The sequence below is a fragment of the Tarenaya hassleriana genome, unplaced genomic scaffold, assembly GCF_000463585.1.
Source record: "Tarenaya hassleriana unplaced genomic scaffold, ASM46358v1 Cleome10, whole genome shotgun sequence".
Taxonomy (NCBI): domain Eukaryota; kingdom Viridiplantae; phylum Streptophyta; class Magnoliopsida; order Brassicales; family Cleomaceae; genus Tarenaya; species Tarenaya hassleriana.
In genome coordinates, this window is record NW_010960188.1 from 3,453,766 (window position 1) to 3,468,022 (window position 14,257).

A 14,257-nucleotide genomic window follows, 5' to 3' on the forward strand; every position below is an offset into this window, starting at 1 on the left:
GTGCACTTCACCTCTTCCGATAATTTCTATCCTTTTTCTCCTATTTTCTGTACTTTTTTTCAATTTGCCTCGATTCTCGCTTACCGTCGGGCCCACTTGGGCCCATTTAATATTTCTACAAATTTACCCCTTTCTTTCTCTCCAACTACGGGATTGCCATTCTATTTATTTCGGTCCATTTATAATAATATAAAAGAAAATAACAGATATTAATTAACTTAAGCGCATATAAATATAAATATACATATATATATATATATATAATGTTTGACAACATTGTGCCATACGATAAAAATGTCAGAAAATAAAAGACACAGATTAAGAATATTGTGGATAATACAATATTATAACCATGCAAGACGGTCCAACATCGACGTGCCTTTTTAACTTTTCATTTTTTCATGGAACTTGTGAAAGCAAGCAACCGAAATCCAAAGGGGAAACAAGACGTAAAGAGGACATGCATTATTAGGACCGTGCATACATACACACACATGGCCAGATTTCTCTTTAGATTTTTTTATTTTATGGTTTAATGATAATGCTAGGGATAATCACGATTAACCATGCAATTATCACATATAGGGTAAAACTCCTAAAAAACCTTCAACTTGCAAAAATATATACAAATAAACCTTCAATTTGAAAAACTGTCAATCAATCCGTCAATACGTGGATTTTCGATCGCCTGAAATTGTGATCACATCGGTCAAAGGTTTATTAGAGCAATAATTTACAAGTTCAAAGTTTTATTCAATGACAAGTTACAAGTTCAAGTTCGGAGATTGATTGACAGTTTTTCTTATTTTTACAAGTCGGAGGTTTTTTTAATAAGGATCAGGAATCTGATAAATACTAACATTATGATACTGAGAAAGAAGAGGACAAAAAAGTCTTATCCACTCCTGTAACCGATAATACCAAATTAATCCCAATTTCACGTGGGTCCCACGCAGAGTAAATCTTGGTCAAAAGTACCAATCACTGATTTCCCGTTTGGATCGTGTAGAGATATATTTATCTAATATTGCAATCCATGTAAAAGATAGGAACGAATTAATAATTGATTACGGATATCTATATATACACCCAACAATAGATTTTTAAATAATTAATTATCATATATAATTTGGGTAAATTAGGACTTTGTGTAGGATCCAAGTAAATCGGTTGTTCTAGATTTCTTCATCAAAACCTCTATATAAACCCTCCCTAGTCCTTTAATTTTTCTACACACAAATCTCCGATACGAATTCCAATCTTTCCATCCTCACCGTCCGATCAACACAATGGCCACATCCAACGGCGAGAAAAGCTTGATCGTGAGCTTCGGCGAGATGCTCATCGACTTCGTCCCCACCGTCTCCGGCGTATCCCTCGCTGAGGCTCCCGGATTCATCAAGGCCCCCGGTGGTGCGCCGGCCAACGTCGCGATTGCGATCGCTCGCCTTGGTGGACGCGCCGCCTTTGTGGGGAAGCTCGGCGACGATGAGTTCGGTCACATGCTCGCCGGAATCCTGAAACAGAACGGCGTCTCCGCAGATGGGATCAACTTCGACACCGGAGCCAGGACGGCTCTCGCGTTCGTGACCCTACGCGCCGACGGGGAGCGTGAGTTCATGTTCTACCGGAATCCCAGCGCCGATATGCTCCTCCGTCCTGACGAACTCAACCTCGATCTCATCAGATCCGTATGTTTTTGTTCTCGCATTGGATTCATCTTTTGATTTTTCGAATTTTTTTTTGGCTTTACTGTTATGGTAGTTTGCCCTAACGTAGCAACCAAGTTAGCCAAACCAAGTATTTACACTCTGCTTTTTCAGGCTAAGGTGTTCCACTACGGATCTATAAGCCTGATCGTGGAGCCATGCCGGTCCGCGCATCTGAAGGCCATGGAGGTGGCTAAAGAAGCAGGTGCCTTGCTCTCGTACGACCCGAACCTCCGTCTGCCTCTGTGGCCCTCGGCCGAAGAGGCTCGGAAGCAGATCCTGAGCATATGGGACAAGGCTGAGGTGATCAAGGTCAGTGACGAAGAGCTCCAGTTCCTCACCGGCTCTGACAAGATCGACGATGAGACCGCTCTGTCTCTGTGGCACGACAACTTGAAACTCCTCCTGGTCACTCTCGGCGACAAGGGTTGCAGATATTACACCAAGGTATTGCCCTAATCCTGCAACGTGGCCCGTCATTCACATCGTTAGGTTCCGACTGGTCTGATGATGTCTGGTCTTTATGTGTGTGGAAATTGCAGAACTTCCGCGGAACGGTTGATCCTTTCCGTGTCAACGCAGTTGATACCACCGGTGCTGGTGATTCGTACGTTGGTGCCCTACTCTGCAAGCTTGTCGATGATCGCTCCATTCTCGAGGTAAACATCAACCAGAAAATTCATACCAAAAAAAAAAAAACATCAACCAGAAAAAAAAATGATCCATAAAGATTTTCGCAGCAGGTTACTCATACAAGTTTCTGTATCTGCAGGACGAACCGAGGCTGAGAGACGTGCTAAGGTTCGCAAACGCATGTGGAGCCATTACAACCACAAAGAAAGGAGCAATTCCAGCTCTCCCCACAGAGGCTGAAGTTCAGAACTTGCTCAACAGCAACTAGTTTTAGTTTGGTTTTTTTTTTTTGGATTCTGTCATGTAGGAACAGTTCTGCTTCATTTAATATCATGGGTCTTGGTTTTTTTTCGTCACATTAATGAATAATCAACAAAGTTGAAAACTTTCAGAGAGAGTTCTTGTTGGTCTCAGATTTGAAATCTAGAGCACGATTGCTTGAGGATAACATTCAGAAACCTCCAACTCCAATGATGTCCAAACGTGCTTGCATTCTTCCCACTTCAAACGCATCCTTCCCAAAAACGCCTCGGCCCATGGCTCGTCCCGTCCTCCCATACTCAGATCGTACGGTACCGAGAAACTGAAAAGTTCCATTTATCGTAACAGTTGTCAATGACAACGCAATATCAGGCAAGTCACGATCTCATTTACAATACTGCTTCAAGATATATACCTGGTTAGTTCTTCGAAATGGGAGTCCATGTTCCTGAATGAACAACAAAATTTAGACATCACAGCATATGTTCTGAAGAGAGATCATGTTAAGGTCTGGGTACTGAACAGCTAACCTGCTTACTAGAATTCTGAATATGCGGAGGGATTTCGTGGAGAGATTGTAGATTGCGTCTTCTATGTGATCTTTACCGAACAGGTACACAACTGGGTAGCCGAGCAACCACCTGCAGCAACAAATTTGACAGTGTTTCATGGGACGTTGTTCAATCATACAATAGCATTCACAACAAGCATTTGCAAAACGATAGAAACCCTTAGTGTAGAATCAGACAATTAGGTAGGGTGTTAAGTCCTTTTGTTCATGAGATTTAGAGGGTTGCTTTGAAATGTAGGCTTAGAAAATTACCCGTTCAAGGTTGGGATTGTGATCTGAGTGTCTTGCAAACACCGACTAAGATCGTGAAATAGAGAAGATTGGGAAGAGCTAGCCTCAGAGGTGGATGAATCCAAAATAGCCATATGGTTGGTGCTTTCACATGCCAATGTATTGCTGTTTCCTCCTTCTAAAGGGAATGCTGAAGAGAATAGCTTCTGGATTGATATAAGCTGCATCCCTAGTTTGCTTTCCTTGCTTTGTTCTATCATCTTTGAGCAAACAAGAACGACGATCTATGGTCAAATAAATCATTGGATAAAAGAGAAATCATTGGATAAACAAAGGGTTTAATGAGGGAATCAACCTTTGGAGGATCATGTTCCAAGTCTACAAAAAACAACTTCGCGTCCAAGCTGAAGCTTGAGGTTATATATTCAGAGAAGCTTCTTACATTTATCAAGTATATCATATCCTCTATGACCATAACCCTCAATTCCTTGAACATGGGTGATTCCTGGCAATGCAACACTTCAACAGATTCAATTATACAGAGGATGGAAGAACGAATATTCGGCAAGAGAATTAAGGAATATCAGCAGCGAGTAAACTGACATATGCTAAGCCCCGAGGATCATTCAACGAAAAAACATATGAGAACCGTAGAGTAGTGCCAAGAGATTCATGACCCGAAATAGCATCGAACCTTATGCATAAGCCCGAGAAGTGCAAGAAGGCGATCTTGCAGCTCGGGCATCTTCCCACCATAGTCAATCATCACTACAGGCCTCATCCCTGTGCACAGTGCCAACACATCTGACACAAAGAAGCCAGTTTTCAGCACAAGTTTTATCACTGAATTCTCCATACCCATTACATCTCCTCTCTAATGAAATCAGGCCGATACCAAATTTCAAAATCTTTTGTTGATTATCACTTACAGAATATGAGGAAAAAAAAATTGAATCCTGTAAGTCATACGCAGAAATTTGGAACATTTCTCGGGAGCTTATGTCCAATAACTTTCCCATTTCCTAAACTAATGAACCTCCCGACAAATTAATCAAACATCACGCTTGAAATTCTCTACCTGAAAAAAAAAAACAGAAATTCGACTGCGAATTCCCAATCTGAGGAATGTAATCAAACATTAACCCTTCAATGGAGCATAAACAAAGAACCAAGCAAAGCCATCGGAAGGCCCCGACAGAATCCCAGGTAAACGAACATGAAATTTCTGATAGAGAAGAGAAAGCAAAACCTATTTCGAGTCGGCGCTTGGAAGTGGATTTGAACCGCCATTTGATCTGAGAGAGACAAGAGTTCAGGGACTGGAGTGTTTCCTCATAGTTTGGAACCTCCATCTCTGTTCTGTTCGACACCCTCTTCGCTCTTTCGCGTTAATAAGCCTTTGCTTGCGTGTTGCGTGACTTGCGTCTGCGTTTATTCTTCCAAATCTTCTTTACACATGATTATGATATAAATATATAAATATATATATATATATATATATATATTATATAAAATATTTTTATCTATGTAGTCGAAAAAATCTTCTTATTTATTTATTTAGCATATCATTTCTAAATTGGAATATTATAAAAAATACACTTAATTTACTATTTTTACTTCCATACATAACTTATCTATATGTGATCATATAAGTCGAAATAACCCGAAATACAGTATGATCACATGTTGATCTCATTCTTCATAACATTAAATTTATAATATTTTAATAAAATAATTAGTAAGATATACAAGGTATGAACATAATAAATTAGTGAGATCATCATACATTTAACGTTATCATCAATAAAATTAAAATATAATCATACTATATTTTAAGTTATATGGGTCATATGATATGTATTGAAGGAAAAATAGCAAAGTGATATATTTTTTATATAATGCCTTCTAAATGAACCTGGTTCACATGAAAATAATTCATGAGTATGATACTTCGATTTTAAAAAATTCGCATCCCATTTTTTTTAATTTATTATAATTTTGTTTTTAAATGGAGATCAATGTGTTTATAAAAAAAATGGAGATCAATGTGTGTGTGTGGGTGAATGTATGGGACGGGTATCCGATTTTTTTTACAATTGGAGATCAATATGCCTACGTGTCGAACAGTGATTGGTTGAGTGATGGCTTCGCACGTGCGCTGCACATGCATCGGACCACCTTCCCTTTCCCTCGATCTAATGTTCTTCCTCTTTAAGCATTTAACCGTAAGGAACCTAGCTGGAACTCCAATCCGATCGATCGAGAAACAAGGACTAGGGATCGATCTCCTTCTCAGGTTTTCCTTTCGGATCCGAATCTCTGTTCGATGTTTCTTGTTTCTAATTGCTCATCGATCATTAGCAGTTGGTGTTGTATGTTTATCTTTGACTATGCGTCCAAAAATGGTGTTTCCCCACTCTCCTGGCCATTCCTTGTTGAAGTTATGACTTTGCATCTTGGAAATTAGGCTATTCATGTTGTTCGGTCGAGCGTAAAAACCCTAATGATGACGTCATATTTTCTGTTTGCCCATTGAATCCTGATCCGAGGTTCGAGAGTTTGAAGGAAACATTGAGAGTAGAAATAAGATGAGGAAAAAAAATTGATTGTATGATGAAAACCTTGCATGGTTCATGCGAATATGGCATAAGACTTATGGTCTCCTGCTTGCAATCTGGTGCTTGAATTGCTCTGCTGCTAAATCTAGATTAGAAGTTGCCAATAATGTACTGTTCGTGTTGGTTTTGTTTGATGCCAGAGATGTACAGTAATGTTGGACCGCAACCCGGGATACCTGGACAACCTCAGGCGAATCCTCAGCCCAATCCATTTGGTAATGCATTTTATGGGGCTGGCTCTGGACTTATCCGAGGCGGAATAGGAGCCTACGGGGAGAAAATCTTGGGATCGAGCTCTGAGTATGTCCAGAGTAATGTAAGTGCTTGGAGTCATTTCATTTCAGCTCTCACATATGTTCACAATGTCGCCTTTCCATTGACTTTAACTGGTTTTATATTAAACAGATAAGTCGTTACTTCTCTGATCCCCAATACTATTTCCAAGTGAATGACCAATATGTGAGGAACAAATTGAAGGTTGTTCTGTTTCCGTTCCTACACAGGGTGAGCACGTATCTTTTTATGTTAATGGATTTCTGTTGGTCCTTCTCATATCTGACAATTAACTTGTATGAGTTTTGCTTCAATGTCAGGGACATTGGACCAGAATCACTGAACCAGTCGGGGGCAGGCTCTCATACAAGCCTCCGATCTTCGATATAAATGCACCGGACTTGTACATTCCACTTATGGCATTTGGCACCTATGTTGTTCTTGCTGGCTTATCATTGGGACTTAATGCAAAGTAAGTTATTCTGGACTTTCTTGCTGTCATGTAAGATTCTCTCTCTCCTTTTTTAGTTTTACTTCTTCACCATGCCAATTGTGCATTTCAAACTGATGTCTGTTCTCTTTTACATAACCATCTTCATTTTACTGATGAAATAGCGATCTCTATGTTAACAAACATGAATTCTGTAGGTTTACCCCCGAAGCTTTAAACTGGTCGTTCATTAAAGGAATGGTTGGGTGGTTTTTGCAAGCCATGCTGCTGAAAGTAACATTGATGTCACTCGGTAGTGGAGAGGCACCCCTTCTGGACATCGTGGCATATGGAGGCTATGCTTTCACGGGCCTCTGTCTAGCTGTTATTGGCAAGATAATCTGGGGATACTCATACTATGCATTGATTCCATGGACCTGCTTGTGCATGGGCATTTTCTTAGTCAAGACATTGAAACGAGTTCTCTTCGCGGAAGCTAGGAGTTATGACTCGAGCAAGCACCACTACCTCCTGCTATTTGTAGCTTTAGCCCAGTTCCCTCTTTTGATCTGGCTCGGTAACATCAGTGTTAATTGGCTTTTTTGAATTGTATTGCTTACGTTGTTGTGAGACGAATTCTGAGGTCAAGTAGCAGAATTCGCGAAAGTCATTGCGGTGTAGGTATGATGTCAATTCTTTGCTGGTTCAACATGAATATACTGAAGAAAGTGGCATCTTAATACGTGTGTCTTTTTTGTGTCCTTTTCGCTATTCCACCTTTTATGATTTCGCCTACACTACAATACTACCACGATTAGATCGGAAACAAGGACATAAGCTTTACTTTTGTGGTAATTTATGCTACTAATCGTGAAAGGTCATCTTCTTTGCATTGGTGCATTGTGATTTTGGCTTTTGTCCTCCTCGGCAGATTGTAAGATTCTTTGGGCATTCCAGGCAGTTATTTGAAAGGCTTCCTTTTATCAACCTCGAAAGCTTATGGAACTGCTCTGGAAGATCTCCAGTCAGGTAGTTATGGTCCAAGTATAGGCTTCTCCATGGACTCGTAAGCTTTTTCCCATACACCTTTGGAATGCCACCGGAGAACATATTGTTCCTCAGATTGATTTCCCTTAGATTTTCAAAAGTGGCCAGGTTTATCGGCAGGCGTCCCTGCAGATGGTTCCCTTCAGCATCGAGTATGCGCAGGCGTGACTGTCTGCCCGTAAAGTTGATCACTTCTAGAGATGTGAGCATGTTATAAGACACATTGACAAGTGTGATTTCAGGAAATGTTAGGATTTCGTGCCCGATGGTGCTCGAGAACCTGTTGTCACTCACGTCTAATCTCACCAGCTGCTTGAGCCTATGCAATGGCGAGATACGGCCCGCAAGGCCGTTGTGGCTGATGGACAGAACTCTCAGGCTTGTGGGAAGCTTAGGCAGGGCTCCATAGAAATGATTGTTACCAAGTTCCAACACTTCTAGCTTCCACAAGCCATTCAATGCGGGTATTCTGCCGGCCAGATAGTTGCCTGAAAGGCTCAGGTGAGTCAAACTTCTTAGCGCCGAGATCCTGAGAGGAACAGCACCAGCGAGGCTATTCTTGGACAGGTCTATTACTTTGAGCTCCATGAGATGTGTGATTCTTTCAGGTATATCGCCAGTGAAGTAATTTTCAGCGAGAGAGAGCCGGACAAGTTTCCTCAAGGTGAAGACAGATTCTGGTATCGGACCACGGAACCTGTTCTTGTTCAGGCTAAGAACGGTGAGCTCTGTCAGATTACCGATTGAAACAGACAGGAAGCCGTCATAGCCAACGTCATCAAGCTCGATCTCTGTAACACGACTGGTGGTGTTGTCCAGAGGGAAAGAGCAAATAATGCCCAAGAATGTGCCAGCGCCTTCGCAAGGGTCCTCGGAAAAGTCCCAGGTGCTAAGGTACGAGGCTGGGGAGATGGAGCTCGGGTCAATGCTTCGTAGTATCGATTCCAGAGCCTGAATGTCCGATGGGAGAGTTGCGGATAGAACTGGTGGAGGGACAGAAGCGAGAAGAAGCAGAGACAGAGCAATAGGCATTGTGAAAGAGAAGAACATGGATGAGGATGATGATGACTGTGAGGCCATTTTGGTCTTTTTGTGTGGTTTTTTGAGTGAGAAGAGTCAAAGGGTTTGCTCAGTGGCTCTTCCTTTTATGTGGGGGCTCTTTGTTGCCAAGCGGGTTTTGTTCGTGTTGAACCTAACCATCTTCTAACATGTTCGAGAGTACGGTAATGATTCAGGCAAAGATTCTGTTGAGAGTTTGGTTGAATTTAGGTCGGTCAAATGAAGAAAACTATTGGGGAGGGGGGGGGGGTGGTGCCTTAAGAAAAGTTATCTATGTACTTCGTAATACAAAATTTGAGTGGTTTGGTTTAATGGTTTGGTTTAACGATTCTTTTCCAATCTAGATTTTCTCGATCTTCTCAAAGATGCAGTTGAATCGAAATCTCGGTAAATTTACGGATAATTAAAAAAATTTCATATAGTGTGTATACTTGCCTACTGGATAAACTAAATTAATTAATTTCTCTAAAAGATTCATAACGAATCAAAGAGAAATATTAATGTTAAAGGATAGTAACCAAAATATTTAATATTTTTAAATAACAAATGTAGTAATAATTTTTAAGCTCTAACGGATAATAACAAATTATTTTAATATTTTTAATGATAAATTAAACCATCAATAACGGTAAAAAATCAAATATTTTTAAAATGCTTGAGAATAAAAAGAAAAATCCCTAATAATTTTAAATATTAAATTAAATCAATCTATATGGTAATAAATCATCCATTTTTGGGTTGAAGAATAATAAAAAAATAACTAAAAAGATAACTACAAATTTGTTTAATCATTCTTGCTCTAAAAGGACTATATAACGCCTTGACAAATAAAACATTTCATACATTTCAAGATTTACCAATTGTAGAGACATGGTTTCTCATATAAATAACACGACACCAAAATTAAAATATAAATTCTACAATACAAAAAAAAAAGAGTGAAGAACAACAACAATGGCAAAAGCAGCTTCGAGAGTGGCGTTCTTGGTCTTCGTCGTGGTGATAATGATGATAATGGCGATGGCAATGGTTCGAGTTGAAGGAAGGGTTGGTAATGTCATGGCTGACAATACCGCAAGAAGTTTGACTGAGAAGGTTAGCCACCCAGACGCACTGTTTCCACCCTGTTGCAACGAGGAGATTCAAACATGTTGTTTCACCCCTCCATTGAAATGATTTGTCTGTGTGTAATATACACACAAACATCATTCCATAAGTAATTTGTATCAATCTAGATTTTCTCGATCCTCTCAAAGATGCAATTGAATCGAAATCTCGATAAATTTACGGATTATTAAAAAAATTCCATATAGTGTGTATACTTGCATACTGGATAAACTAAATTAATTAATTTCTCCAAAAGATTCATAACGAAACAAAAATAAATATTAATGTTAAAGGATAGTAACCAAAATATTTAATATTTTTAAATAACAAATGTAGTAAGAATTTTTAAGTTTTAACGGATAATAACAAATTATTTTAATATTTTAATGATAAATTAAACCATCAATAACGGTAAAAAATCAAATATTTTTAAAATGCTTGAGAATAAAAAGAAAAATCCCTAATAATTTTAAATGTTAAATTAAATCAATCTATATGGTAATAAATCATCCATTTTTGGGTTAAAGGATAATAAAAAATAACTAAAAAGATAACTACAAATTTGTTTAATCATTCTTGCTCTAAAAGGACTATATAACGTCTTGACAAATAAAACATTTCATACATTTCAAGATTTACTAATTATAGAGACATGGTTTCTCATATAAATAACACGACACCAAAATTAAAACATAAATTCTACAATACAAAAAAAAAAGAGTGAAGAACAACAACAATGGCAAAAGCAGCTTCGAGAGTGGCGTTCTTGGTCGTCGTCGTGGTGATAATGATGATAATGGCGATGGCAATGGTTCGAGTTGAAGGAAGGGTTGGTAATGTCATGGCTGACAATACTGCAAGAAGTTTGACTGAGAAGGTTAGCCACCCAGACGCACTGTTTCCACCCTGTTGCAACGAGGAGATTCAAACATGTTGTTTCACCCCTCCATTGAAATGATTTGTCTGTGTGTAATATACACACAAACATCATTACATAAGTAATTTGTATTGTTTGGAGGAATATATATATATATATATCAAATATATATTCCTCGAAAATAAAGAAAAGTTATATATATCCTTCGTAATACAAGATTGGGTGGTTTGGTTTAATGGTTTGGTTTAACGACTCTTTTCCAATCTAGGTTTTCTCTATCCTCTCAAAGATGCAGTTGAATCGAAATCTCGATAAATTTACGGATTATTAAAAAAATTTCATATAGTGTGTATACTTGCCTACTGGATAAACTAAATTAATTAATTTCTCCAAAAGATTCATAACGAAACAAAGACAAATATTAATGTTAAAGGATAGTAACCAAAATATTTAATATTTTTAAATAACAAATGTAGTAATTAATTTTTAAGCTCTAACGGATAATAACAAATTATTTTAATATTTTTAATGATAAATTAAACCATCAATAACGGTAAAAAATCAAATATTTTTAAAATGCTTGAGAATAAAAAGAAAAATCCCTAATAATTTTAAATGTTAAATTAAATCAATTTATATGGTAATAAATCATCCATTTTTGGGTTAAAGGATAATAAAAAATAACTAAAAAGATAACTACAAATTTGTTTAATCATTCTTGCTCTAAAAGGACTATATAACACCTTGACAAATAAAACATTTCATACATTTCAAGATTTACTAATTATAGAGACATGGTTTCTCATATAAATAACACGACACCAAAATTAAAATATAAATTCTACAATACAAAAAAAAGAGTGAAGAACAACAACAATGGCAAAAGCAGCTTCGAGAGTGGCATTTTTGGTCGTCGTCGTGGTGACAATGATGATAATGGCGATGACAATGGTTCGAGTTGAAGGAAGGGTTGGTAATGTCATGGCTGACAATACCGGAAGAAGTTTGACTGAGAAGGTTAGCCACCCAGACGCACTGTTTCCACCCTGTTGCAACGAGGAAATTCAAACATGCTGTTTCACCCCTCCATTGAAATGATTTGTATGTGTGTATATACACACAAATATCATTCCATAAGTAACTTGTATTGTTTGGAGGAATATATATATATATATATATATATATCAAATATATATTCCTCGAAAATAAAGATGTTATCTATGTTATATGTTGGGAGATTTGCATCGTACAAAATATATATAAATCCGCAATACTCAATTTTTTTTTTCGGATTTATAACATTACATATCGAATTTATGATATAAACAACGAAATAAAATAGTACAAAAGACTAAATATTTGAAATAAACATTATTTAAAGATAACTGAATGAAATCATTTCAACCAAGCAATAACACAAACCGACCTTTGCCCTAAAAACCCTAATCACCAAACGCCTTTTTGCCCTACCATTGTCAAACCTCCAAAATCCTCAGGTGCGTTTGTTCATTGACTTCCTAAGCCTCTCGAATCCGAGTCTTTTTCCTTTGTTATATATATAGTGGAAGATTTGCATCGCATAAAACAAATAAAAATCTCCAGTGCCCAATTTTTTTAGGATTTATAAAATTACATATCAAATTTATAATATCGTACAATAACATCCAACGAAATATAAAAGAAAATGAAGGACAAAATATTTGAAATAAACATTATTTAAAAAAAAACTGTACGAAATCATTTTAGTTCGGAATAGAAGAAAAACATCTAATGACACCACAAAGTAACCAACCAAGAACCCAAACTGACATTTAAAAGAATCAAATTTCACTCAAAACTCAATTTGTCTCACCACTCTCATATATAAAATTTAATATATAAAAAATTAAGATTATTTTTAAAATTTAATAATAATATAAAAATAACAATAAGATCATGCAAAGGAGACAGAGAAGTAGTTTTAATAATAAGAATAACAATAAAGATATCGACTAAGTTAATCTTTGTAACAAATCAGTAATAAAAAATCAAATGTTAGAATAAATCAATCCAATTTTTGTAACAAATCAGTAATAAGAAATCAAATGTTAGAATAAATCATCCATGACAGTAATAAAATATATATAATATTTTAAAATGTAAAGGGATAATGACGCCAAAAACCGTAACACATATGTTCAACAATTCTTTCTCTAAAATGGCTATGTCATTCATTGACAAAGAAAACATGCAATGCATTTCAAGATTTACTAATTATAGAGGCTTGGTTACACATACAAATTACATGACACCAAACTCCAAACACTATAACGAAATTATTTAAATTTTTTAATAATAAATTAAAGCAATCAACAACTGTAAAGAATCAAAGATTTTTTTAAATGATTAAGAATAAATACTAATATCCTTAATACTTTAAAGTGTTAAATTAAATCAATCTATATAATAATAAATCTTCCATTTTTAAAGGTTGAAGGATACTAAAAAATAACTAAAAGGATAACTGCAAATCTACTTCATCATTCTTGCTCTTAAAGGACTATATATCTCCTTGTCATACATTTCAAGATTTACTTACTAGTTATAGAGGTTTGGTTACATATATAAATAACATGACACCACACCAAAGTTAAAACATAATATACATAGTACAAAACAAAGAAAAGAGAGAAGAACAATAATGACGAAGGGAATTTTGAGAATGACGTTCTTAGTGACGGTGGTGATGATGGTGATAATGGCGATGTCAATGGTTAGAGTTGAGGGAAGGGTTGGAAATGTTATGACTGACAAAATACGAAGAACTTTGGCCGAGAAGGTTAGCCACCCTGATGCGTTGTTTCCACCTTGTTGCAACGAGTTGGTCCAAACCTGTTGTACCACCCCTTCACTGACATAATTTGTATGTGTGTGTATCTATATATACACACACATGCATTATTCTATAAATAATTTATATCGTTGGAAGGAATATATATATGTATACATGTATATATGTGTATGATTGTATATTTCTCTGAAATAAAGATGTATTCTCTTTGTTATATATATTGGGAGATTTGTATCGCATAAAACAAATATAAATCTCCAATGCTCATTTTTTTGAATTTATAAAATTACATATCGAAATTATAATATAATACAATAACATCCAACGAAAAATAAAATGGTATGAAAGACAAAATATTTGAAACAAATATTATTTAAATATTGATGGGAATTTGATTGAGAGATTAGAGAACGATTGATAAAAGAATCAAAGAGTAAAAGAGCTTGAGATATAGTTAGTTATGTGTATGAACATACACATCTGAGAGCAAAATACAATAACATCCAGCGAAAAAATGGTATGAAGAACAAAATATTCGAAGTATATATTATTTAAAGGTTAAAGGAAATTAGATTGAAAGATTAGAAAACGATTGGTAAGAGAATCAAAGA

At 36.4% G+C, this 14,257-nt stretch overlaps 4 protein-coding genes across 4 annotated transcripts; 2 read left to right on the top strand and 2 right to left on the bottom strand.

The window, feature by feature from the left end:
- The first annotated feature begins 1,206 nt into the window (after positions 1–1,206).
- LOC104803759 (probable fructokinase-4) lies at positions 1,207–2,729 on the top strand. Its single transcript, XM_010527807.2, has 4 exons — positions 1,207–1,691; positions 1,824–2,156; positions 2,252–2,368; positions 2,482–2,729. The coding sequence occupies exons 1-4, from the start codon at positions 1,290–1,292 to the stop codon at positions 2,608–2,610; spliced, it is 981 nt and encodes a 326-aa protein (XP_010526109.1). The 5' UTR covers positions 1,207–1,289; the 3' UTR covers positions 2,611–2,729.
- LOC104803749 lies at positions 2,645–4,840 on the bottom strand. Its single transcript, XM_010527795.1, has 7 exons — positions 4,655–4,840; positions 4,100–4,209; positions 3,761–3,910; positions 3,427–3,665; positions 3,134–3,244; positions 3,019–3,051; positions 2,645–2,925 (listed from the first exon to the last, which is right to left on the bottom strand). Exons 1-7 carry the CDS (start codon positions 4,755–4,757, stop codon positions 2,766–2,768), a joined length of 906 nt encoding a protein of 301 aa, XP_010526097.1. The 5' UTR covers positions 4,758–4,840; the 3' UTR covers positions 2,645–2,765.
- Positions 4,841–5,611: 771 nt separating this feature from the next.
- Positions 5,612–7,489, top strand: LOC104803767 (protein YIF1B-B). The gene is made up of 5 exons (XM_010527818.1): positions 5,612–5,701; positions 6,164–6,339; positions 6,429–6,527; positions 6,617–6,768; positions 6,945–7,489. The coding sequence occupies exons 2-5, from the start codon at positions 6,166–6,168 to the stop codon at positions 7,330–7,332; spliced, it is 813 nt and encodes a 270-aa protein (XP_010526120.1). The 5' UTR covers positions 5,612–5,701; positions 6,164–6,165; the 3' UTR covers positions 7,333–7,489.
- LOC104803778 (leucine-rich repeat receptor-like protein kinase PEPR1) lies at positions 7,425–9,066 on the bottom strand. The gene has a single exon (XM_010527830.2). The coding sequence runs from the start codon at positions 8,851–8,853 to the stop codon at positions 7,591–7,593; it is 1,263 nt and encodes a 420-aa protein (XP_010526132.1). The 5' UTR covers positions 8,854–9,066; the 3' UTR covers positions 7,425–7,590.
- Positions 9,067–14,257: the final 5,191 nt, after the last annotated feature.

What these genes read in the sequence shown, in the direction of transcription:
- LOC104803759 (XM_010527807.2), top strand. Translation starts at nt 1,290, where the DNA reads ATGGCCACATCCAACGGCGAGAAAAGCTTGATCGTGAGCTTCGGCGAG. An exon ending in ACCTCGATCTCATCAGATCC is followed by an intron (nt 1,692 to 1,823) that starts GTATGTTTTTGT and finishes CTGCTTTTTCAG; the next exon opens with GCTAAGGTGTTCCACTACGG. An exon ending in GTTGCAGATATTACACCAAG is followed by an intron (nt 2,157 to 2,251) that starts GTATTGCCCTAA and finishes TGGAAATTGCAG; the next exon opens with AACTTCCGCGGAACGGTTGA.
- LOC104803778 (XM_010527830.2), bottom strand. Translation starts at nt 8,853, where the DNA reads ATGGCCTCACAGTCATCATCATCCTCATCCATGTTCTTCTCTTTCACA.
- LOC104803749 (XM_010527795.1), bottom strand. Translation starts at nt 4,757, where the DNA reads ATGGAGGTTCCAAACTATGAGGAAACACTCCAGTCCCTGAACTCTTGT. An exon ending in CAAGCGCCGACTCGAAATAG is followed by an intron (nt 4,210 to 4,654) that starts GTTTTGCTTTCT and finishes TCTTTGTGTCAG; the next exon opens with ATGTGTTGGCACTGTGCACA. An exon ending in ACAATCCCAACCTTGAACGG is followed by an intron (nt 3,245 to 3,426) that starts GTAATTTTCTAA and finishes TTGTTGCTGCAG; the next exon opens with GTGGTTGCTCGGCTACCCAG.
- LOC104803767 (XM_010527818.1), top strand. Translation starts at nt 6,166, where the DNA reads ATGTACAGTAATGTTGGACCGCAACCCGGGATACCTGGACAACCTCAG. An exon ending in TGTTTCCGTTCCTACACAGG is followed by an intron (nt 6,528 to 6,616) that starts GTGAGCACGTAT and finishes CTTCAATGTCAG; the next exon opens with GGACATTGGACCAGAATCAC. An exon ending in TCATTGGGACTTAATGCAAA is followed by an intron (nt 6,769 to 6,944) that starts GTAAGTTATTCT and finishes TGAATTCTGTAG; the next exon opens with GTTTACCCCCGAAGCTTTAA.